This window comes from Euprymna scolopes, chromosome 19, assembly GCF_053919585.1.
Source record: "Euprymna scolopes isolate OS-2025 chromosome 19, ASM5391958v1, whole genome shotgun sequence".
In the NCBI taxonomy this organism is placed as follows: domain Eukaryota; kingdom Metazoa; phylum Mollusca; class Cephalopoda; order Sepiida; family Sepiolidae; genus Euprymna; species Euprymna scolopes.
This window is the reverse complement of record NC_136500.1, coordinates 36,106,831-36,130,750: the sequence shown is the minus strand read 5'-3', so window position 1 is coordinate 36,130,750 and position 23,920 is coordinate 36,106,831. Positions and strand designations below refer to the sequence as shown.

Here is a 23,920-nt window from a genome sequence, read left to right as displayed (position 1 = left end):
GGTGGGAACCAAGCCGCTGCTCAGCTACTTTGGACTTGACAGACTGAGCATATAACTCTCTTGCATTCTTTATTACTTTCTTACAATGGTTGCTGGCAGTCCTGGAAGCGGCTTTAGTTTCCATACATCTATTACGTTGGAAGCAGTGGAAAAAGTGATTTCTGTGCGCAATGGCAGCAGCACATTCTGGAGAGAACCATGGCTGGCTGTTAGGTTTTTGCTGGAACTTTTTTGAGGGTATGAAACGGTCTATATCAACAATTAACCATTCTGTCAGGTCTGATACTATAGAGGACACATCCTTTTTAAACATGGAATGCAGAGGTAGATCTGATATAAATGTACGGAAGCTATCCCAGTCAGCCATAGTGTATCGATATACTGTACAATGGAGAGGTACGTCTGGGGACTTATTATATTTCAATTTTATCCCAATTGATACAACAGAGTGGTCGGAAGATCCAAGAGAAGACAGAACAGAAACTGAACACAGTTCAGGGTAAGTTGTGAGAAAAAGGTCTAGTAGACTTGCATACTGTCGGGCACACGGGTGGGTTCGTGAACAATCTGAGTGAGGTCATAAGCAATGGAGAAATCATGACAGAACCTCCCCTCATCATCGGTCTTGTTTGAGTGGGTCAACCATTCCACATTGTGAACATTAAAGTCTCCACATACGTGAATGTTAGCTGAAGGATAAGCAGATAAGACTTGGGTCAATTTTCTCAGATATGCTTTTAAAGATAGTAACTCCGCTGTTGTGGGGGGGGGGGGGGCGATAGAAAGTAAATATAAATGCATTAGTGTGAGCTAGTGCAACATGGAAGCACATATAGGGCAAGTTAGGATCTTCTCTGAAGATGTCCCTACCACATGGAAAGCCATCTTTAATATAAACACATATTCCATGCCCATGGGGATCTTGGGGTCAGATATAGAAGTTAAGTTAGAATATCCTTTAATTACGAACTCATCTAGGGAAATAGCCTGTCCAATGCCAGTTTCGCTTAAAAATAAAAGGTCAGGCTTAGTCTCCTGTAATTGGGTTTCAACCTCTGGAAGGTTAGAACATAGACCCCTAATGTTGGAGAAGGAGACATGGTAGTGAGGGTCTGTGTTGGAAGTTGGAGATCCAGGTTTAACCGTGTATTTTTTATTGAAACTTGTCATGATGGAATTTTGGAGTTTGTGGACTAGGTCGTCAGACTTTCTTGGAGCAGGACAGAGAGGGGACACTAAGAGAAAAAAAAGAAATGAAGAAACTTTTTTTTTTTATAGAACATAAGGTAAAGCTGTAACAATTACCCACTAATATGGCATCGAGAGGCCCCACCAGAAGCTACTGCATGGTCCAGAATCCATTCACCAAATGGCAATACAGCAGCCTCAGTACTTTGACAGCCTCCTTAGTGGTTAATCCAAGGTTTGGGTCCCTGACTATCAAGCGGATAACATCAGCCCAGGTAAAACGTTTACCTCCAGCACCCTTACTAGTGACATGGCTACAAGGATAAACATAGAAACAGAAAATTTCTGCCACCTCTGCCAACTGTTTGCGCAAAATACTGCCAACCTAGAATACAGCTTTTTCTTCTCTCTTTGTCAGAAAAATCACTCATTAAAAAATGAGGACTGAGGGACAAATAAAGAGAAGCGAGAGTAACAGGAGCTGCCGATAACGCATCCACAATACGTTTTCTACTCTCCATTAAAAAATTATTAAAAGTCCAACTGGCGTGTTTAAAGGAAAGTATGGTAATAAATTCCCTTCTCAAAAACTAAAAATGAATACAATTTCCTAATCTATTTTTGCAATCAGCTTGGGAGATGTAATAAACATTTATGGACTAGAAAACGCTAGCATTAAATGAAACAATCAGAAAATAAAAATATAAATTAAATACTGAAATAAAATGTAGTTAATATTTGAATCTAAAGATAAAAAGATTAATACAGAAGTCACTTATCTTGAAAAAAGACTTCTGTCTCCAGAATGCAAACTGTTGAAAAGAGTTTTAGCTTTAAAAACATCAGCATTCCAAAGATTTTTTTTTTAAATTAACCGTTATAAGAAAAGCATGATCATATTCTGGATTTTAGCTAATGACATTTTAAGAAATTTGTGATATAAAAGAAAAGCGAGGTGGGAGGATCTTCCAAAAGTCATCTGGTGACGCTATAAGTAATTGCGAGATAAAATGAAAGCAGGATTGAGGGGTGGGGTCTGAAAAGAAAAATACAATGGTTAAATCTAAGCTATCTTTAAGATCGACTTGGTAGATAAATAAACATTTATAGACGAGAAAATGCTAGCATTAAATAAAACAATCAGAAAATAAATATATAAATTAAATACTGAAATAAAATGTAGTTATTAATATTTGAATCTAAAGATAAAAGGTTAATATAGAAGTCACTTATCTCGAAAAGACTTCCATCTCCAGAATGCAAACTATTGAAAAGAGTTTTAGCTTTAAAAACATCAGCGTTCCAAGGATTTTTTTTTTTTTTTAAATTAACCGTTATAAGAAAAGCATCCTAAATGCCTAAAAGGCATATCAACAGAAAATTTAAAGTTTTGTCAAGTACATTTTGTGCAATATAAAACATAGGTCATTTACTTTAAATTAAAAAGAAAATTATGATATTGCTTTAAATGCTATACATAAAACAATTGTATCCTCTGTTGGGCTTCCATACATTTTAATATTTCACAATCACTATAACCATTACAGCAATTATTCCAGAATCTTTATCGGACAACTATTGTAACTATTTTTACTATATCTTATTTTTTTTATTATCATTACTATTTTTTCACCTCAAACACGGCACAGGGCTACTTAGATGTAAGGAGCTACTATTTGGGGCCAAATTTACAGGGACACTATGTAGGGGGCTAGGGTTAGGGTTGTTTGCTCACATTACACTTGAACTTCTACGTATGAGTTGGGGAAGCAGGAGCTCTGAGAGGGAATTCCGAAGTCTAGCAGTTTGAAGGAAGAAACTATTAGAGTATAAGACTTTTGGACATCTAGGGATTAGGGGCAGGATTTTGCTGGTTGTCTGGTTGGTCAGAGGTTTTTATGTTGAGAAGATACAAGTGCTTCATTCGTCGGAACACATTTCATTAAAATACTTGTAAAACATGAAGAGGGATGCAACATAAGTTGGATTTTAGTTGCTAATACAGGACCAATTAGGTTGGAGACCTTTTTTTGCACCCTGTCTAAGAGCAAGATACTAGTGGCAGATGTGCCAGCTCGGATGTGACAACAATACTCCATGCATGGGTGAATAGTAACTTTGTAGAGATATAGGATACTCTCAGGTGTGAATAATTTTCTAGCACGGTAGAGAGAGCCCACCTTTGCAGCAATCTTGGCAATGTTTTCATTGCATTTGTTCCAATCATGTTGCCTATGAACGTTTGAACAAATACCTTTCAGGCAATGTATTATTTGTCATATTACTCAATGGTTGAGAAGGTTTCTTGTAACTGTGAAAGAAAATAACCGTCTTGGCAGTATTGAATATTACCATCCATTTAAGTTTCTATTTCACTATAGACTGCAAGTCTTCCTCTAAGGTTCCAATCATTTCTTTAGATATGGGTTCATTCGTTTTCACCTTGTGTCTGTTATAACCAAACATAGTTAATACTTTTACAAATTGACAGCCTTTAAACTAAGAGCAAAGTGCAGTATCTGTTCTGATACTACACCCCCGTTTTATAGTCTCAAGCAGTGAAATAGAAACCGTTCTAGACTGTGGCAATTTTAATTTTTGTTCCCATCCAGAATTAACCTTTTTTAGGGGAGATAGATTTTCCCCACATTCCTGACCTTGGGTCTACCCATGCCTTCGTGGAGAGAAAAAGTAAATAAGGACATTTTAATAGATTTATTTACTCCAAAACAGATATCCATAAATACTAGAATATTACTTGAAATGCAGTTAACTGTTTCATGATAAAAAAAAAGAAATAACTTTTTACTATGTAAACATTCTTTTTTTTGTTTTTAAAATCACTGTTATCAGTGTCGACCAATAGAAGAATCTATAAGGTATGTGTGTACAGTGTGATGATTTATGGAAGTTGAACCTGGCCAGTGAGGGTTGAGGATATGTGCTGCATGGAGAGAAAAGATACGAGAATGATACAAATGTGTAATAAGAGTCTTAGAGACATACTTCGAGATCAGATAAGGAGATGTGGATAAAATAGGAGACTTTGTTGGTTTGATCAAATTGAAAATATGGAGGATAGAGCTTCAGTAAGTAGATATAGAACTGTTGAGGTAGGAAGGTTAATTGGCAGTGGAAGGCCGAGGAAAATACAAGAAATGATAAACCATTTCCACATACAAAAGAGAAATTGTCTTTTTATTATTATTATATTTGTTTAGAGCAATACAAAATTTTCATTTTCTTTCTTTTTCAACCATTTTGTTGCCTATTGAGATATCGCCAGAAGAGGAAATAAGTTTGCATTTTCCTGGATTCACTTTCATTTCCCATTTCTTTTTAGAGGCTTCAAATCTTAAAAATAGGGAGCTTCAGCTTATCAATGTAAAAAAATAACTAGTCATCCATACAGAATTAAGTTCCTTAAAAAAATATATATATAAAAGATAGTGGGCATTTGAAAATAATTCTGATCTAGACAAAGTATTTTCTGAAAAGGATTAAATTGAATTACATTTAATTCTTGGTAACATACTGCAATGATTCATATGAAAAACTGACAAACCAGGATTAAATATTGATTTTGTAGGAATATGGTAAATGATAAATTAATTGAATTTGCTTTAGATTAAACTAGAAATAAAAAAAATTAAAAATTAAATTGGCACCCAGCATTGCCAAGTTATACAAAAAATAAAAAATAAATAAATAAGCTTGTGACAACTGAGGGGGTGGGGTGATACTGGTAAATCTTTTGAACTAGACAAAACTTGACTTTTGCCAACACAAAAATATGTAAACAGCCAAAAAAGAACAAACCAAAAGAAGCAGACATGGTGCCCCCCACCCCGGTAGCAAAGATTAACATTTTTGATAAATTGTTTTTTTTTTTATGAATAAACTAAAGATTGTGAAGAACATAATCAATGAAACGAAGATTTTTACAGAATTTGGAGATTTTTTTTACTAGTATAGCTTTCAAACTGGACACAAACTGATTAGGTTTGGGCTAGTTTAAGATAAATTTACAGTTAGGAGAAAAAAGGTTTGGATTTTGTCTGGTTCAAAAACTAAAAAAAATTTTTTTTTTTTTTTTTTAGTTAGTTCAGACGTAGGATGAAGGGTTTCAGTGTTCCTAGTGTGTACTGTCACCCATAAACTCTTCTTCTCTATGGAGTAATATACTTTAAAGAACTAAAATTGTTCTCCGCTTCTCGAGCCTGCTGATTGACTAAGTGCTTTGGCACCTTTCGAATGTTTACAGTACCGAACAAAAAAAATGTCCAATGTCAGTACCAAAGTCTTAGTAGACTTGTTCAATTAGAAAAGAAGATAATTATCTGAAAAATACTTACCATGTACATCATTTGGGAAATAATCTTTTAATATCCGTTTACAGAAATGAGTGAGATTTGGACAGGCAATTAAATAGTTCTGTAATTGATTGTTGTTCATTGGTGCCTTCATGATTGGAGCCAAATATCCAAAAACAAAGGCATCAAAAGCTGAAGGTCTATATGAAAAGAGAAGGGAAAAAAGTGAATACTAAATAACTTGGTAAAATCTAAATTTTTAAAGGCATTGTAGTGGAAAAAGATTAAGGCAAAAGTTATATATATATATATATATATATATATATTTTGTCACATAATCCCCAAATCAGATTATGTATTTAAAGGGGAAATAAATAAGTAAATAAAGGAAATTTTTTTATTTTAAACCAAGGGAGAGTCTTGTCTATGTAAAGAGATATATATAATCTGTAAAGAAGGCAAACAAAAGAGGACGAGAGTAAATTGGTCAGCACGCGTGTGAAAAAAAAAATAAATGTAAAGGGAGAGAATCTATATATAGAGAAAAAGAAGGATACATAAGCAACATGTACACATTAAAAATATGCGAAAAAAGGCAGTAGGCGGACGGCAGGCCAAGGAAGAAAACTGCAAATTTTGCTATGTTTCTAAGCGAGACAAACAAATAATGAAGAAATAAAGGAAAAGAAAGAAAAAAAAATATTTTTCGGTTAACAACAATAATGTAGTGGGACAAATAGCTATTTCTGCTACATCCCGATAATATGGTAGACAAGAAGGATATGAATGCAGAAGTGAAAATTCATCAATGCAAATGGAAGCATAGCTAATATCAAAGAAAGAATTAACAGTTAAAACCCCACATATATAAAATGAAAGGAACTGTGAGTTTACCCCCTTTCTTTCTCTCTTACACACAGACTGATGAACTTATTTTTGTTTAAATTAATACATCTCTTTGCATATTGATAAATTTTCCTGTTGTCATAAGTTGTTTTGCTCTGAATTTTTCTGCAAATAAAGTTTGTTTCAGAATTTCAAAATTTGTGCTTGTTTTTCTTTTCACTGCATTTTCTTTTGTTTATTTCACAATTCACAGATCTGGAAAAGTTTTCATCTTTCATCTTATTGTATATCAAACCTCAAGAGACCTTTTCTTTATTTTTATAATTGTTACAACCCTTTGTTATTATCCTAAAGGAGCTGCTCTTGTAACTATATATATATATATATATATATATATATATATACACACACACACATACTAGCTGTACCCGGCCACGCGTTGCTATGGCTCAGTTTGTTAAAATGGAACACATGTGAAAGTAGAGAAAAGTTTGATTCTTTTTTTCAAGAGAATGTACAAATTATTTTTTTTTTTTAACAGATGTTAAGAAAATAAACAGAAAAATACTTCCATTATTAATTATGCAAAAAAATAAATAAAATGTTGATTTAGTGTTTCAATATGCTTATAAATTACGATAAAACTTGCTGAGTATGCACTGTTTTACGGTTGTTGTAAAAATGGAACGGAAACTTAAATTTCGCTTCCTTTTAATCTTTCTTAATTTTTTAATTGTGCCCCCCCAAACGAATATAATCAAAACAGTAACATTCAACAATTGTACTTTATGTATATAAAACACAAAATATTTATTAAAAAAAATAATTTAAAAGTTAATAACAAAAGGGAAATAATTCCATTTTTAAACGAAAATGTCAGTTTACCTAACTTACTGTATTAATGCTATTTTTTTAAGCAAGAAAAAAAAAGGTAAATATCCAAATACACGCGCGCCCCAACATCACATCGTTAAGTTCCTGATTTTTGGTGAATTAGTAAGTAAAGGGAGGAGTCAAAATGTGTATACACTTTGAGCGTCGGCATTCATTTTGCGACCACGTGTGGTTAATTTAAATTAAAGTTCAATCACATGGTTACATGGGTTTGTATTACTGTACACATAGATTCGAAAAAGTTGTCAAAAAAACAAATATATAACAAATAAATGTTATCAAAGGCAAGATAAGTTACTTTTCTACCTAACCGGATATATTTTTCGTGTTTTTATTCAATGTAACATGTTTATTCAGCTCGAAAACCATACAGTGTTTACCGATGTATTGGAACATTCAAGATGGAGTCTGATTCTCTCTTTAACACGGTAAGTTTGGGAAAAGATGTTATAAATAAAACACCGGATAAAATACTGTTAAAAACTCGCTCAATACATGTTACTGTGACATAGGTTGACATATATTCGGCGGGTTTTTAATAGTATTTTGTATAGTTTTTTATTTATAACACCTTTTTCCAAACTTACGGTGTTAAAGAGGGTGTGAGACGCCATCTTGAATTTTCAAATACATCGGTAAACACTGTATGTTTTTCGAGCTGAATATATATGTTACATTGAATAAAAACATGAAAAATATATCCAGTTTGGCAGAAAAGTAACTTATCTTGCCTTTGATAACATTTATTTGTTATATATTTGTTTTTTGACAACTTTTTCGAATCTATGTGTACAGTAATACAAACCCGTTTTTTTTTTGTTTTTTTTTTTGCTGTTGTTTCTTGCTTTTTACACTTTTAGATCGTATTTTAAACTAAACTTCGGAGGTTGGAATCCCCCCCACCCACCTAAAATGTACTTGGAAAAATCGATTTTATAGTGAGATTTAAGAATTGTTAGTCGAAAAAAAGGTGAAAAACAGAACAAATAATCAATAAATAATTGTTACCAAAGGCAATAAATGCTACTTTTTTTTACTTACATGAATGAGTTTATTTTATGTTTTAAAGTATTTTGAAACACTTTTCTTTATTTTTTAATAATCTAATGCGGGTGTGTGGGTGCCAAATACCTCCAGATTTTCTAGAATTTCCCACTAGATTGTAAATGAAATCTCCAAATATAGCAGGAAAACCGCTAAATTGTAACACTGGTCATGTGACAGGAAGCGGTAATAAATAATTGTCCCTAAATAAAAAAAATGGCCTCTCGGTACAAAGAAATCCACCTATTTATCATAGAAAAATTAAGTATAATGTTATAATTAAAAAGAAATATATAAAAACACACATGGATATAGTAAACATATTATCCCAAAACGTGGAAGCCATCCGTCCAGTGGTTTTTTAGACAATTAATTCCGAACGAACCAACACTTACATTTTTATATATATAGATTTGTCACTTGAAATATATATATATATATATATATTAATATTAGGACAATTAATCAAAATTGGGAATCTGGAGAACTGGAACACCTTGGGGTATCAAACTGGTATCGGGAAAATTTGATACTAATTTCCAATTTCATAAATGATTCTACTTTTTGACACTAAAACACATTTTATTAGAAGATTGTTAATTTACAACATGAGACCAATGGTCAAAGAGTGCAGATGAGGAATCCCATTTCCAAATATAACATTGACTCTAAGGAGTCAAGTTTAATTTTTATTAGGAGATTATTGTAAGCAAAGTAAATATTCCAAAGTTCACTTGTCTATACCCATATCAAACCCTTTTGAAATTCTTTTTGCACCTATTTGTTAAAAGTCTATGTCTCTCAGAGTTCAGTTTTTGCCAAGTGTATATTTAATATTAAGATTTTAAATCTTTGTAAAAGTTTTTTTTTTTTTTCTGGCACCCAACTTTGGTTATATCCTCTAAAATAATTAATGTTATGCATTTTTTTTTTTTTTTATTTAGCACAAGTGAAAACTACAGATGAAAATCTCATGAGTTTATAAAATTATTGGGTATAATACATTGTTTGTCAAATTAAAAAAAGAAATTATATCTAGATTAGAAAGCCCCCCCCCAAAAAAAAAACAACAACCAAGATCCTATTTTTTTTTTAAGTTATTATGTATAAAACAAACATTTATTTTAGAATTTAGAGTGAGGAGTTAGCTGCAGATATAAATTTAACATAAAAAGATCCCCTCATTTCAGACCATTCAGACATTTTAAGGCAGTTAACTAAACTTTTTTGCAAGTATTCCTAAGGTCAACTGGCAAAGTCATAAAATCACATGCAATCAGTTTATTTTTTAATTAACACCAGACTTAAGGTTAGTAGTAGGGATGATGTGTATCTTATTACTTTTAACATTAACATTTTATACTAAAGTTTGATCAGGAATAATGTTATGTAGTCAGATCGATGTCAGATGGGAAGTCCCTTTGCTCTTGCATTAGCTGACATTTTTTGTGGGATTTTATGTGTTGGTGTTGTTTAATGAAGTATCGAAGCCATCAATATACTTCAGATATGTCGAAGACACCTTTGCAGCTTTTGCCCCTGAAAATGAGGCTAAAATATTTTTCAACAAGCTTAATTCTCTCCATACAACGTTATTATTTACTATGGAGAACGAGAATGACGGTTGATCGCCTTTCCTGGGCGTTTTAGTTGAATGCAGTAAGAATTTTTTTCTTACAACAGTCTGCTGCAAGTCAACATTTACCGGCCTATACATGAACTGGCATTCATTTGTGCTTACTTCCAGGAAAGTTGGACTTATTCAGATGTTAGTGTATAGAGCCCTTAGAATTTGTTCTTCTGGTAAACTAGAATGCGAATTGAAAACCATCAAAGACATTTTCATTTGCACCGGTTATCCGAAGAATTTAATTATTAAAAATAAAGTTTAAAAATTCAATTCTCCTACAGTCTTTGGTTCCTCCAAGTATCCTGTTTACTTAAAAATTCCTTAGATTGGAGATACCGGTCAGTGTTTGGGTAGACAAATAATTAAATCCGTGTCAAATTGCTATCCGTCCATTGCTTTGCATTTGGTTCTTTTGTGTAAAGTCTGCATTTCCCCTAGTTGTTAAGGATGGTTTACCTTACATCACAAAAAGTAATGTACTTTACGAATTCAATTGTCAGTGTTGCTGACTATGTGGGTCAAACCTCCTTAAATTTGCAGACTCTAATTAACCAACATATTCCATCAAAAATAAGATTGGGCAAGCCTTGTCGCTCTTACCCCTTCTCTTCTACCTTAGAATCTGTCATTGACCAACACTTTCATGAAAATCCAGCATGTGCCAATGTGTATAAAATGGAGCGTTTTTACACTGGGCTGAATCACTTGCGGATTTTGGAGTCTCTCCATTCTCTCACGTAGGCCCTCTTTCTGTCGACAGAAAGAATTTGTTAAGTAATTAGACTTATTTGGGGATATATTTTAACTCTTCCCTTTGTCCACACTTATACATATATTTTTCGTAAATGTAAATATTTTATTTTATTTGTGTTCCCACCGGTTTCTTTTTTTTTTTTCTCCTTCAATAAAATTTACACGCACACCCCATTAAGTCTCTACTCTTACATGATATTTTTATTTAATTTTTTGCACAGGCCAACGATTAACTCCTGAGGAGTTTTTTTTTTTTTTTTTTTACATGGTAGTCACCGCTTATCAAGGCCCGAAAGCGACTCGAGGATAAGGGTTATTGTGTGTACAGTAATCAATGGGATAGTATCGTAGTAATCGTTAGTATTGGAGATTTGATAAAGTGTCTTACTGAGGGAGGGGGGGGCGATTCATCAGGAATTTGTTTATGTTGGACTTGAAGACATCCAAGTTGTAGTCAGGTGGGAAACAGGCAAACGGAAGAGAGTTCCACAGGCGTGCACTTCTAAGAAAGACTCTTTGGTCATGGAATCTACGTTTTGATTCAGACAGATAAAGAGTGGGGAAAATTATTGACAGTGGTTTCAGCTAGTCGGGTGTTTTTTGAAAAAGATTGGCAAGGGGGGACCAGAGATGGGAGCTTGGACGAATACTTGCCATGGAAGTAAGGATAAAATAAAGACAGGTTTGCAATGTCTTTTATGTGGGAGAGAGGTTGCAGGGAAGAGAAAAGGGCATCCCCCACTAAGCTACAAAGTCTATTTTGTACTCTGTCAAGGCAGGATAGCCTGTTTTTAGCAGCTCCTGCCCAAATGTGGCAGCAGTTTGTTAGGAAAGGAGCCCCTCGGGTGTGGCTGGCTATTTTCTTTAAAGCAATACACATGTTATATAACTGACCTTGCCTGTGTGAGGAACGGTCTTTATAAAATGCTGAGAGATTTCGGCTTACATGCTTGAAACTTGATATATAGGAGATTGAGACCTATGAAACAAATTTGATTTGGTTTTTAGCTGGTAAAAATAGCTGCTAAGGGGTCCAAATTGCAAAAAATTGTAACTTAGCAAGTGCAAGTCGATTTAAAATGCTCTTCTACACATGCGTAAATACACATTTCTAAGTTAAACAACATTATTTTTTAACTTTTTATATGCATATAGATGTGGTTCAAAGAGTAAGGAATAAGGCTAGAGAGCTAAATGTTCGGGTTTCAATTCTAGCTGATGGCACCAAAATCATTTTTTTTTTTTAAACTTTTGAAATCACTACTATATGTTGGGAACAATATAATCAATAGAGAATTAGCTCTAAATATGAAATCTGCATTAATTAAAATATTATATTTAAGCACATTTTACAACTGGTAATACCAGGCGGCCTGCCAATGACACATATTTTTCTAATTGTGTGCATTGTTCAATAATTGAACCACTGAAGACATTATGCCGCTTTTTCCTATTTATTCATTCACGTCATTTTCACTGTGGATCAAGTTAATCATCAGTTTAATTGAAAGATCAATTTTCACATTTTTTTTTTTTTTTATTTTTGCAAAAAACCTGAAAGGAGTTTGAATTAACAAAGTCAAGAAAAAACAAAAAAAAAACAGAGTTTGCATGTTGGAGAAAGAGGACAGGAAATTATTCTTTCATGGAATAAAAGTCATAACTCCCCTAAGTCTTAGTCTTCACAGCATGAAAAATTCAGAGAAAAAAAAGGAAAGCAAGGCAGTAATATGGAAAAGAAACAGAAAAGAGAGAAAGAAAGAAATAGTAGTAATAGGAAGACAGAAAAAAGGTGAAAAACAACAAACGAGAAAGAAATAAATAAAATCCAGCCAAGTAGCGACGAAAAAATTCACATTATGAAAAGTAAAAACATCTTCAGATGTTTTAACTTTTTCTAGAACATCTGCAACAAGATGCTACATAACGTGTGACGAAAGAAGAATCAAGAAACCTTACAATTACTATTCAACTAATACTAACTTCCATCTTGAAGGGAAAAAAAGACCAACATCAAGCGAGATAAAGAAAACTCACCTGTCACCAAAAAAATATGGAGCGTCTCCTAATTTCTTTGATAGCAGATTTAGACACTGTTTCGCTTCTTTGTAAATCTGAGAAAAAAATTATAGAAAATTTTATGATAGCAAATAAACAAAATAAATCTATTCATATTATGTGAGAGATTTTCTCAGTGTGTGTGTGTGTGTGTGTGTGTGTGTGTGTGAGTTTTTGTAAATATAAGAAATACATTGCAGAACTTGTCTCATTTCAATATAGAAATATCTTACCTTCGTTTAAAAAGAGATAAAATTACATCAATACTAAATGATAAATTTCCAATAAATAAAGTGGAAGATGCCATGACCGACGATTGAAACTGAAACCTTGAGATTAAGATCCATTCTGCATGGTGACATATCGGAATGATTTTTTAGAAATTGACTTCCAAACTAACCTACCTCTGGCCAGACATTGATTTGTTCCTCTTTCTCTCAAGTTTTTTCTTTCACGTTCTACATCTAATGCAAGAACTCATCTATTCTTTCAGCATGGCCATTCATCTTGGTAGAACACCACAATCCTCAACTATCCAACCCCAATTTTTTTTCTTTTTTCCATTTAGATTTCACCTCACTTAGAGATTGGCCTGCTTGTTGTCGGTTCCGAGCAACTGGAAAACGGTGAGCAGTTTACCATTTAAAAAGAGTAGGGAGAGTCTTACTAATACCTGTTTTTTTTTTTGTTGTTGTTTTTTTATTCTTTTTTTACTTTTTCCTCATGCTATATCAATGAAATTATTATAAATAAACGACTTTCTATTATACAGGGTGGGCCAAAATAAGGGTCCTATTTTTAAAAATTCATAAATTCATGTAAGTTTTAAGAAGTGTTTTTCGGCCAAAATTTGTTTTGTTTATTTCAAAAAAATCTCGGAAGGGTCAGTCTACACACACAAAGTTTGGTGAGTTTAACTTTTATTTTGTAGAAGTTATTCAAATTTAAAGATAGGACCCTTATTTTGGCCCACCATATATATATATATATATATATATATATATATATATAATTGACAAAAGTCTATTTTCCAAATGTCAAGATGTTGACGATCTTACAATTTATTCCTTTAAGTACGTTGAAATGCACAATTCTTGAGAGCACCTGTTTCATAGCGCAAAATCATTAATTTATCTTTATTAATCAATGAATCATATCAATCAATGAATCTATTCTATCCTTAACTCTCCAGGAATTTAAATTTTAGTGACTTTACTTGAAAATTCAAACATAGTATAATAAAATAAAAAATAAAAGATAACTTCAACTTCTCTCCCAATTTTCATTTTTTTTTAATCATGCCCATATGCATTTTATTTTCTTTTAATGAATTGATAGATGCTTTTTCTTCTGAGGAGTTAAGGGCAGAATAGATTCATTGATTGATATAATTAAATGAATGTTTTTGCACTACGAAACAGATCAAGAATTGTACATGTCAACGTACTTAAAGGAATAAATTGTAAGATCGTCAACATTTTGAAATTTGGAATATAGACTTTTGTCATTTATGTTATATGCTCTGTAATTACATTGAACTTAATAAATTAAAGGATTGGTATAAATAAAAGGTGAAATATAATTGAAAAAACTTTTTCTTCAATTTAACACCATGGTTAGGAAAAAAGAAAAAATATAAAATTCTGATGAAGGAGTATAAATCTGAAATATATTAATTTCAAACGAGTAAATATTTGTTTATCTTCATAATACTGCATTGTAATTTGGCTTTCAAACATTTCATACAGGTTTCAATTTAAAATTCAAATTTAATCAACGCATCTAACATGGAAAGCATTACTCTGACTATATTTCCACACACACACACACACACACACACACACACACACACACACACACACACAGAGTAGAACCATTAAAATTGTCGCCCTAAAGAAAACACTACAGATTTATTTTTAAACTTTTATTGAAAAAAAAAAATCAATTCAGGTAACTTGATTATGTAGTAGAACATAGCTGCCTTCAGTCTCAATCACTGACTGGCTTTGGTGTTGTGGGAGGTCATATTGGTGATGTTCTCGATGTATGATCAAACAAAGTAGTCCAATGGGTTCAGGTCTGGGCCCAGTGAGAAAAGAGTACAAAGTCATAGCACTTCTTCTGAAGCAAAGCCTGGGTCCCTTTGAACTTGTGGGCCAACGCAGAGTCCTGCTGCCACACCCAGGGTCTGCCAGCGGCCACTTGATTATACCAGATCATGACACCGTTTAGCACATCCAGATACATTTTAGTGTAGACTTTTAAGGTGACTTTGAAGATGTGAGGTGGCATGATGTGGCCCTCACTTGAAACTATAATCATGTTCCCTCAAGTTTGGATTTGCATTTTGCAGGTGCTAGCAATCTTGTTGTCACAACTTGGATCGGTAGAGAATACGAGTTATACTGCGGTGCATCTCTGATCTCACTCGTTGAACATTGTGTCACTTTAAGACATGATAGAAGGCTCCTATCGCTCTTGGGATTTTTACACAACTGGTCAACTAGTAGATGGTCTGCAACAAAAAAAGAAAACCGGCTTTCATCAAATGGAAATGGAATCATGCAATCTTTTCTAAGGTAATAATTTTATCGTTTCCCCTTGTGTGCGTGCATATATATAAAAAAAAAAAAAATAAAATAAAATAAAAAATAAAAATATTAATTTGGGAATTTTAAGCAAGATGACTCCTGGAGTAAATCTGGTATTATGGTAATTGACAATTCTAGTTAGGAAAATGATAAACAAATATTAAGTACAATGGCAAGGATGACCATAGACTCCCCCCACACACACACACACACACCTTCCAACACTTTCAAATGGCTTTGTGCATAATTTACTTCAGTCTTTATAGACTGTATTCTTCATGAAATAAATTTTGGAAAGTCTTCTTACATTTCCAAAAACTGCACAGATTTATCTTGCTCTGAGATCATCAGATCCAGGCCTGTCTTTAAAACAAACATTATGCGTTCATCATATCATTTCTCTTTAAGCCTCACTGTGCTTTATATTTGTTGCGGCGGGTCGTCGATTGTGTTTTTCAGTCTATATAATTTCTAAAAATCAACTTTTGTCATTATCTTGATATATACACCTAGCAGCGAAATAAAATACACACAGCTGGTTATAAAATATTTTGTTTATTCAGATCAACCTTTTCAATTTTAAAATGACAGTTATGACAAAAGAGAAGGCACACATAGCCTGACAGTGGAGAAAAATGTGTCGCTTGTCTTGCCTGTCATCGCCACTCTCAGTTCTCCCTGTTGTTTGCCCTTTTATTTTATTAGCACAGAGGACGTCAAAACATTCCACCATGCATAGTCTTGAAATGTCGCTCAGTCTTGCTGACCTACCCTTTGGGGATTCTACGTCCCCGATTTTGACTTCTTTGACATCATTCCCGGGGCACTTGGATTCAAGATTTGACCAACTTTCCTCTGACGTCATTCCAAGGCAGCTGCCAAATATCCAACTGGTTAAGTTTCACTTTCAGGCATCCTTACAGTATATATATATATATATATATATATATATATATATATATATATATATATCACACACACACACACACAGAGTGACCCAAAAAAACAAAAGCTAAATGGAGGCCATCTAGAACATATGCTGTAGAATGGAGAAAAAAAGCCAAAGACCCTAGTGTTTTGATGTGATGTTTTGAATATAATAAACTAGTTATGACAAAGGTTTCATTTCATTCGGACAAAACACTAAGAAACAGGGCCTAATTAGAGTTGGGGCCCATTTCTTTTTTTTGGGGGGGGGGGTCACACACACACACACACACACACACACACACAGGGTGACCAAAAAAAAAAAAAAACAGGCCCCAACTATATATATATATATATATATATATATATGCCTTATTAACTCTTCTTTTCATCCATAGCAGTTAACACTCTCTTGATATGTCATGGCTTACTTATATAAAAATGTTTTATTTCGTTTGTTAAGACATTTATTTTTTCCATTGAACTAACCTAAATAAAAAATTGGGTTTTTCTATTTTCTGCAGTAAGATTTGAATTTAAATTTTTACAGCACGTTTCTTGGCAGGATAAAGTTCAAAGGAAATGGTGATGCTTTAGGAAATCTGATCAAGTGATATCAACGTCAATTCTTACTATCAGTACACCATAAATTTAAATTTGATATTACTTTTATTTTATAAAACTTTGTCAAGAAATCTATTTATTGAACAGAGTCAAAGCAGATATACATAAAGTTAGAGTAGTGGTAGGAAGAAACAAAGGACTAAATGCAGAGTAGATAAAGCAAGGGATAATGTTAGGGAGTAGGTCAACTGTTTTAAGTTATTTCTCCTCCAAGTTTTTTGTAGGGAAGGGCGATTATCTGTATTGTAAAAAACAAAAAAAAAAAAAAAACATGCAACAAAAGTGATATGAACTTACTCTCAAATCAACTTCCACATCTGTAACATTTTCACTACTTTTGGAGTATATTCTTAGCCTTGCTTTACGGCGCATGTTTCCTGGCAGGATAAAGTTCAAAGGAAATGGGGATGCCTTCGCAAAACCTGGTCGGGTGATATCAATGTAATTCTTGCCATCAATCCACCATAAATGGAGCTGAAAATTAAAAAAATGTAATTTCTTTTAAATTCACTTTTATGATATTTCAGTTTTAAACAGAAGACGAAGTTTGACACAAGGTCATAATCAGTGCACTGATCCTGACTAAGCAATTTAAGTTTGTTGGGTCACCCTATTCTCAAGTTTCCTTTAAAAAAGAAATGGGGGGAGGGGTATGGTTGTTTGTTTTGTTGAGTTTTACGGCATGTCAACTCTTTGGGTTATTTTATACCGAGTGTCCATGGGTTCAGGGAGCCTTTTGCCCTCTACTCTAGCTGTTATATAATGGGTTATTTTTACACTTTTTTTATAAAGGCTAATTTTTTTTAAGATTGGAAAGTATGAATCCTTAATATTGTTTTCTTTTTAGAAATTATTCCTCGTTACAAAATCAGTGCATTCAAGTAGTACATGTTTTATAGTGAGTTGTGTTTGACAAGGTATACAGAGGAGTTGGCTTTCTTTTTTTTTTTTTTAGGAAATATGAGTGGGTTAAATGTGTATGACCTATTTTTATTCTTGTTAGTTTGACTTCTGTTTAGTTCTGTATTTTGTTGTTTTTTTTTTTTTTAATTTTTAGCATTATTTTGTGAAGTTTGTTGCTAGGATGTTCATTCCAGTAAGTTTGCCATTTCTCTGTTGTGTATGTGTTTATGTCTTGAGATCTGTGTATGGAACTTTAAAATTTGCATTAATTGAGAGATTTAAGGCAGTTTTGGCTGCTGAATCTGCTATTTCATTACTTTTGATACCAGAATGGCTTGGTATCCAACAGACACTGATTTCTTTTTGATTGTTTGATTCAATTTGTGGAGTAATTTTGCAATTGGGGTTGTCTGTGTTTTTATTTTTGATAGATTTTAAAGTAGATTGGGAGTATGAAAAGATTACAAATTTGGATTCTTTATTATTGGAGGCTAAACTGAGAGCTAGGATTAGAGAGCATGTATTTCAGTACTAAAAATTGATGTTTCTCTTGGGAGATTTGCTTGCTTTTTGATTGATTTGTTGAGTATTGCTGCACTGGCTGTTGTGTTATTTTGTTAAGACCCATTTGTATAGATGTGTGTGTGGTTTGGATACTTTTCTTTGACTTTATTGAGATCATCATGGTAAGTTATTGAATGGGTATGTTTCTTTTCATGTTTACTTAAACTTACATCGATATTGGGGGGGGGGGTTACGATTTTCCAGGGAGAGGTTTTGAGTGAGAAAGTTTCATGGATTTTGGTTATGTGCAGATTTGCTTCTTTGGAGATTGGTTTTATTCGGAGTCCAAAAGTTTTGATTGTATTTTGTTTTTGGTCAAAAAGGTGTTTACGATTTGGGTTTAAAATGCTATTGTGTGCTGAGTTTATGGGGTTGGCTGTTAATCTTGTGCAGTACTTCAGACCACGGTTTTGGTTTCTAAGCATTGGAGCAGGTTTCATGCGCTTCTGGCTATAGGCTTTCTACAGGGGAGATTTGAAATGCTTCTAGTGTTAATCTTAGTCCGGAGTGGTATATTGTGTTGAGGATTTTTAGATACGACTTTCTGGTGGATTGATATATAAAGCTGCCATAATCTATTTTAGATCTGATTAGAGTTCTATATAGTTTGAGTAGCGTGTTCTTGTTGGCTCTCCAATCTGTATAGGCGACACTTGTAGGAGTTGTAGTGTTTTATTGCATTTGGTTTTAGCATAATTGATGTGTTGAATGAAGTTTAATTTTTTGTCAAAAATGACTCCTAGATGCTTGTGTTCATTTACGAACGGAATTTTTTCACCTTCAATCTGTAGGGTTGGGTCAGAGTGGAGTCTACGTTGATTACAGAAATGGATACTTTTTGCTTCAGTTTTGAAAAATTTGAAACCATTTCCTGTTACCCATTTATTGCTTTTATTTATGTTGTGTTGTAATTTTCTTTCGATAGTGTGAATGTATTTTGATCTGTAGCTGATTGAGCAGTCATCTATGTATAAGGAGCTATGTATATCAGGAGAGAGTTCTTTTATAATATTAATTTTGATGTTGAAGAGAGTTGTTGACAATATGCTGCCTTGAGGCAAACTTTGAAAAATCTGCCTGTTTGGAAGTTTTTATGAATTCAGACAGTCTGCCTTTTAGTTCAATGTTGTGGAGATCTTTTATGATGCTGTGTTTCCAAGTAGTTTTGTATGTTTTCTTAATATCAAAAAAAACAAATGTTACATGTTCTTTATTAATGAAAGCTTCTCTGATGTAATTTTAAAAGCTAGTGATGTGGTTTATACATCCTTAATTTTTTTGGTACCCACATTAAGTTTTTGAAATTATTTTGTTGTTATCTAAATACCATACGAGATGGTAGTTGATTATTCTTTCAAATGTTTTGCATAGGCAATTTGCGAGAATTACTGGTCCGTAGTTTTCTGGGTTTGATATATCTTTTCCTAATTTGGGTATCGGTATGACTGTTACTTGTTTCCATGAACTTGAGAAATCTTTTATCTCCCATATTTTACAAGCGGGGGTACCCGGCGTTGCTCAGGTGTGTTGCGATGGTGTAGTAAAGGTGGGAATAAAAAGCAACCCTGGGGTGATGGGAACAACAGAGTGGAGAGAGGTGTTAAAAAAAAAAAAAAAAGAAAAAGAAAGGATGTCCGTTTGTGAATGCAAGACATTACGATCTGGGAAGTATGCGAAAACTTGTCATGGAATCTAATGTTATATTTTTCTGATATTGGCAGTTTTATTCACCAATTTGTGTTAAAACCTGGTTTTAAGTAAAAACAAATAGATTAATTGGAAGTAATGGCGAAATGCATTTCAATCACAGCTAGTCTTGCAGAATTTTCTGACTTGGGCTATGACAACAGCATATTCTTTTCTTTGTTTTGACTCTCGAGTATATATCCGACACAGTTAATCAACTGAGAACCACATCACTATATAAAAGCATAAGATATCAATGGACACACACTCGAGTCAAAAAAAATAAAAAGCGCTTTAATTCGACTTATGCCTGCCAAGTTACGATTTTTTTTCAAATTTGATTTCTTAGTAACTATTTTTTACTGGAAAAAGAAACAAATTGAATTCATTCCATAAGCCTAAATCCCCTTCAGGGCTCTACATTGCAAGTCACATTTGCGAGTGATTTTTCCAAGTAGCGACTAGAAATAATGAAGTGCTTATCTTTTGGCGAGTGCATTTCTTTCACTAACAATCTTCCAAAGCTCACTCCTGAGTGAAAAATATTTTTTCAACTTTATTGTTTATAAAACGAACAAATTTAAATTATTTAAACAATAAAAGTTTAATAGAACAATATACTCATTTTTTTAATGAAGGTTATTTAAAAAAAACATCTGAAGAAATCAGAATGTTTATACCTTGAAGTATTAACTTTGTTGTATATTTAGAATTACACTTATTTAAAAAATATACAGAAAAATCTTTATGATGTACATACTCGTCACAGAACTAAGATGTCATATTCTAAAAATCATGTGGTTTTGGCTAGTAACTTTTCTATTTGGCCAGTAAATGAAAATATTTAGTTATCAAAGGTCAACTAAGGATAAATTCGTCCATAGAGCCTGAAGTTTCAAGTTTGTAGATCAAAAATTGACAGAGGAATTTGGTAGAGACCGTTCCTCAGACAGACAGACAAGGTAATTTTTATTTATATAAGGAGAGAGATTAGTTGTCATTTATACTTGTTATTTTATTTTTCTTCTTTTAATCAAGAATTACTGATAGTGTTCTATCTACTGTAATCACCTCAGGCTATAAGAGTAAAAAAAGTCACTTATGCAAAATGTAGTTCATTAATTTAGAACCAGTTATTGGATAATGAGATGCAAAAATGAAACAATACTACAAGCTTTGTTGAACATACATTTTAAAAGATGACAATTCTTAAATATTTTGGAAATGATTTTTCCTTCAGACAATTGCTTCAAAGATTAGAAACAAATAATGATTTTATGAATTATTAATAAATTTAGTATAAAATAACTAATCCTAATAGAAAAGAAAAGTTAAAATATATTACTTGATGCAACCATTATTTACAGTAAAACATTTTTTTTTCCATTATCTCCCTTAGTTACATATGAATTTAGACTTATCTATATACACTGCAGCAGAGAAGTGATAATGGCTCAGTGGTTACCGATGCAGACTGGCAACCTGGGTATGCTAAGTTCAAACCCAGTTCATTCCACAGAACTTTTACTTAGCAACCTTCAGGAGTTCGTAGCCGATATCTTTCTGGAAAGAATTTGTAATAGAATGATACTTGGGAAACAAATGCCAACAAAAACGATGATCATCATCATGAATGATGCTCAATAAACAAACAGCAACAACATCTTGTGGTTAAGAATTTTTAATGTAGGCTTCATTTTTAAGCTCACCACCGATTGCTGCAAACATTTAACTTCCTTTCTGGCTTGCTCAATCAGAGGTTATTTCACAGGTGAGCTGAGCATGTGACAAGATAATAAAAAGTATTTCTTACCCACGAGACAAGCACTGTCAATATCATATTGCTCGAGCCAACACAAAAAATTCTCTCTTGAAATGCAACCAAAACATTCCAAGCCATTTGAACACTGAGTTTGACTTCAACAAGAAAACCTAAGAATCCAACATGGATACTGTCACATATTTTGACTTAGGTTTACTTTCGGCAGCCTTGTAACTCATTTTCTTTTATTTTTGTTCTTTAGTCCTCACATTTCATGAATGGTGTTTCTGACAAAAAGGGGAGAATGCTGTTTTCTGAGTCAAAATCTATTCCATCTATCACTTGTCGTTGGCAAGTTTTCAATCTTTTTATTTTTTTTAACTCTTTACATCAAATGGTTTCATGCCTTGTCTGGAGCAATTTGCATATTTTTTTTTTTAAATGTATCCCACACACACACATGCCTAGATAGATACAGCTTGGCTTCAATAGCTGTGTATATGAAAATATTCCTTCATAGATAAACTATTTTCTATTAACAGGACACATTTATCATTACATGGACGTTCTAGTCTATCATCTTTGTCCATACTCATTGGGTTTTTTTTTTTATTTACTAAAACTTTCTCTTATTTACACCACAATAAAAATGACTTAAAGTTCGATTTTTTTATGAAAATCGAACTATACAAAGCATAAAGCCACTTGATCTAATGAGTAAAAAAAAAAAAATACTACTTTAAAAACCAGGCCCTTTTCACTATCTTGATTCAACCATTTTAATATTTCTTAACATTTCTTTTAACATTTACAGAAATGTGAATCTTCAGCTAATTTAAATACATGTCGTCTGCATCCACCATAAATACATATATGAATTAGATGGTTGTCATAGAACAAAGAAGTCATATTCCAAAAATCATGTAAATTGATCAAGTAGTTTTGTTTTTTTTTAAATAAGAAAATCAAAATTTACGGCTTTTAGGAATTAAAAAGTTTTAATTATTTTGAATATAAACAAAATTTCGGTAGCTGAATTGAATTTTAAAACAAAATAGCGGCTCCCAGACCCCCGTCTCACTTCTTCACAAAATTTGATTATCTTAGTTAAAAAAAAAAAGAAGCTACTTGATCACTGCACGTGATTTTTGGAATATGACATCTACGGGTATGTAGATCAAAGATTTTTCTGTATTTTTCTTTTTTTTTATCAGTGTAATTCTAAATAAACACTGAATTTTTAAATTAAATCAAAGTAGAATAGTGATAGTAACACAATGGATCACAGGTACAAACATTTGTAGTCCTTCAGCCAAGATCACAGTGTAGTATCTGTTCTGATGCTACACTTCACCTTTTCTGTCCTCGGTAAGTGGGGAAGAAATCCTTCATGACTGAAACAATTTTTATTTCTATCCAAAATGCCTTTTTTTTGGGGGAAGCTGGATTTTCTCCACATTAAAAACCGACTTGTGTCTAACTCTACCCTCATGGAAGGCAAGTAAATAGGAACATTTGTAGTCCTTTTTCTGGTGAGCCCTTCAATAAGGAATAATGCAAGCCGTCTAAGCTATAAATGCAAATTCTTTTCTGCTGAACACTGTTAGGATGTCCATCTATAGTTGTTCGCCTGTTTACCATAAATAACATTTCTCATCACATTGTGTGGCAAATGGAATTGGCCTCATTGGTTAGAGAGTTCAGAATCAAGTTAAAAGGTTACTCTTGTTCTGTTTGAATTTTGTGGCCAGTTTGAACAGATATCTCATGATTCTGCAAAGATGAAATGTATACATATGTAGATAATTAAATGTTTATTATATTTTATAAGAAAATTTAATTTTCATATTTGACTTCAATATATCCCCCCTTCCTTATATCAAAAATCCCCCTGATCCCTTTCCTACTCCTCTTCTATTATCTCCATTTTATCTCATGTATTTTAACATTTCCTTCCTAATGTATCCTAAGTTAGATGTCACATTTCCCTATATTTGTAACCTAACTCCTTTCTCCTTTTCCGATAAGAAGCATTAGGATTTGAAATGCCTAAGTATAAAGAGCATTGAGGTTTTTCCTCATTGAACAGGCAAATAAATTCATATACACCCATATATATTTTATCTTGTCTATAATT

The 23,920-nt window shown here is 32.8% G+C and overlaps 1 protein-coding gene across 1 annotated transcript in view; it reads right to left on the bottom strand.

Annotated features, from left to right (window-relative positions):
• Positions 1–23,920, bottom strand: part of LOC145303525 (metaxin-1-like) — a 71,374-nt gene that overhangs the window by 15,368 nt on the left and 32,086 nt on the right. Inside the window, exons 5-7 of the mRNA XM_080144978.1 lie at positions 17,166–17,342; positions 12,706–12,782; positions 5,544–5,701 (exon numbers count right to left, since the gene is read on the bottom strand). Coding sequence (XP_080001104.1) covers positions 5,544–5,701; positions 12,706–12,782; positions 17,166–17,342 — 412 coding nt within the window. The remainder of the gene's footprint in view (positions 1–5,543; positions 5,702–12,705; positions 12,783–17,165; positions 17,343–23,920) is intronic.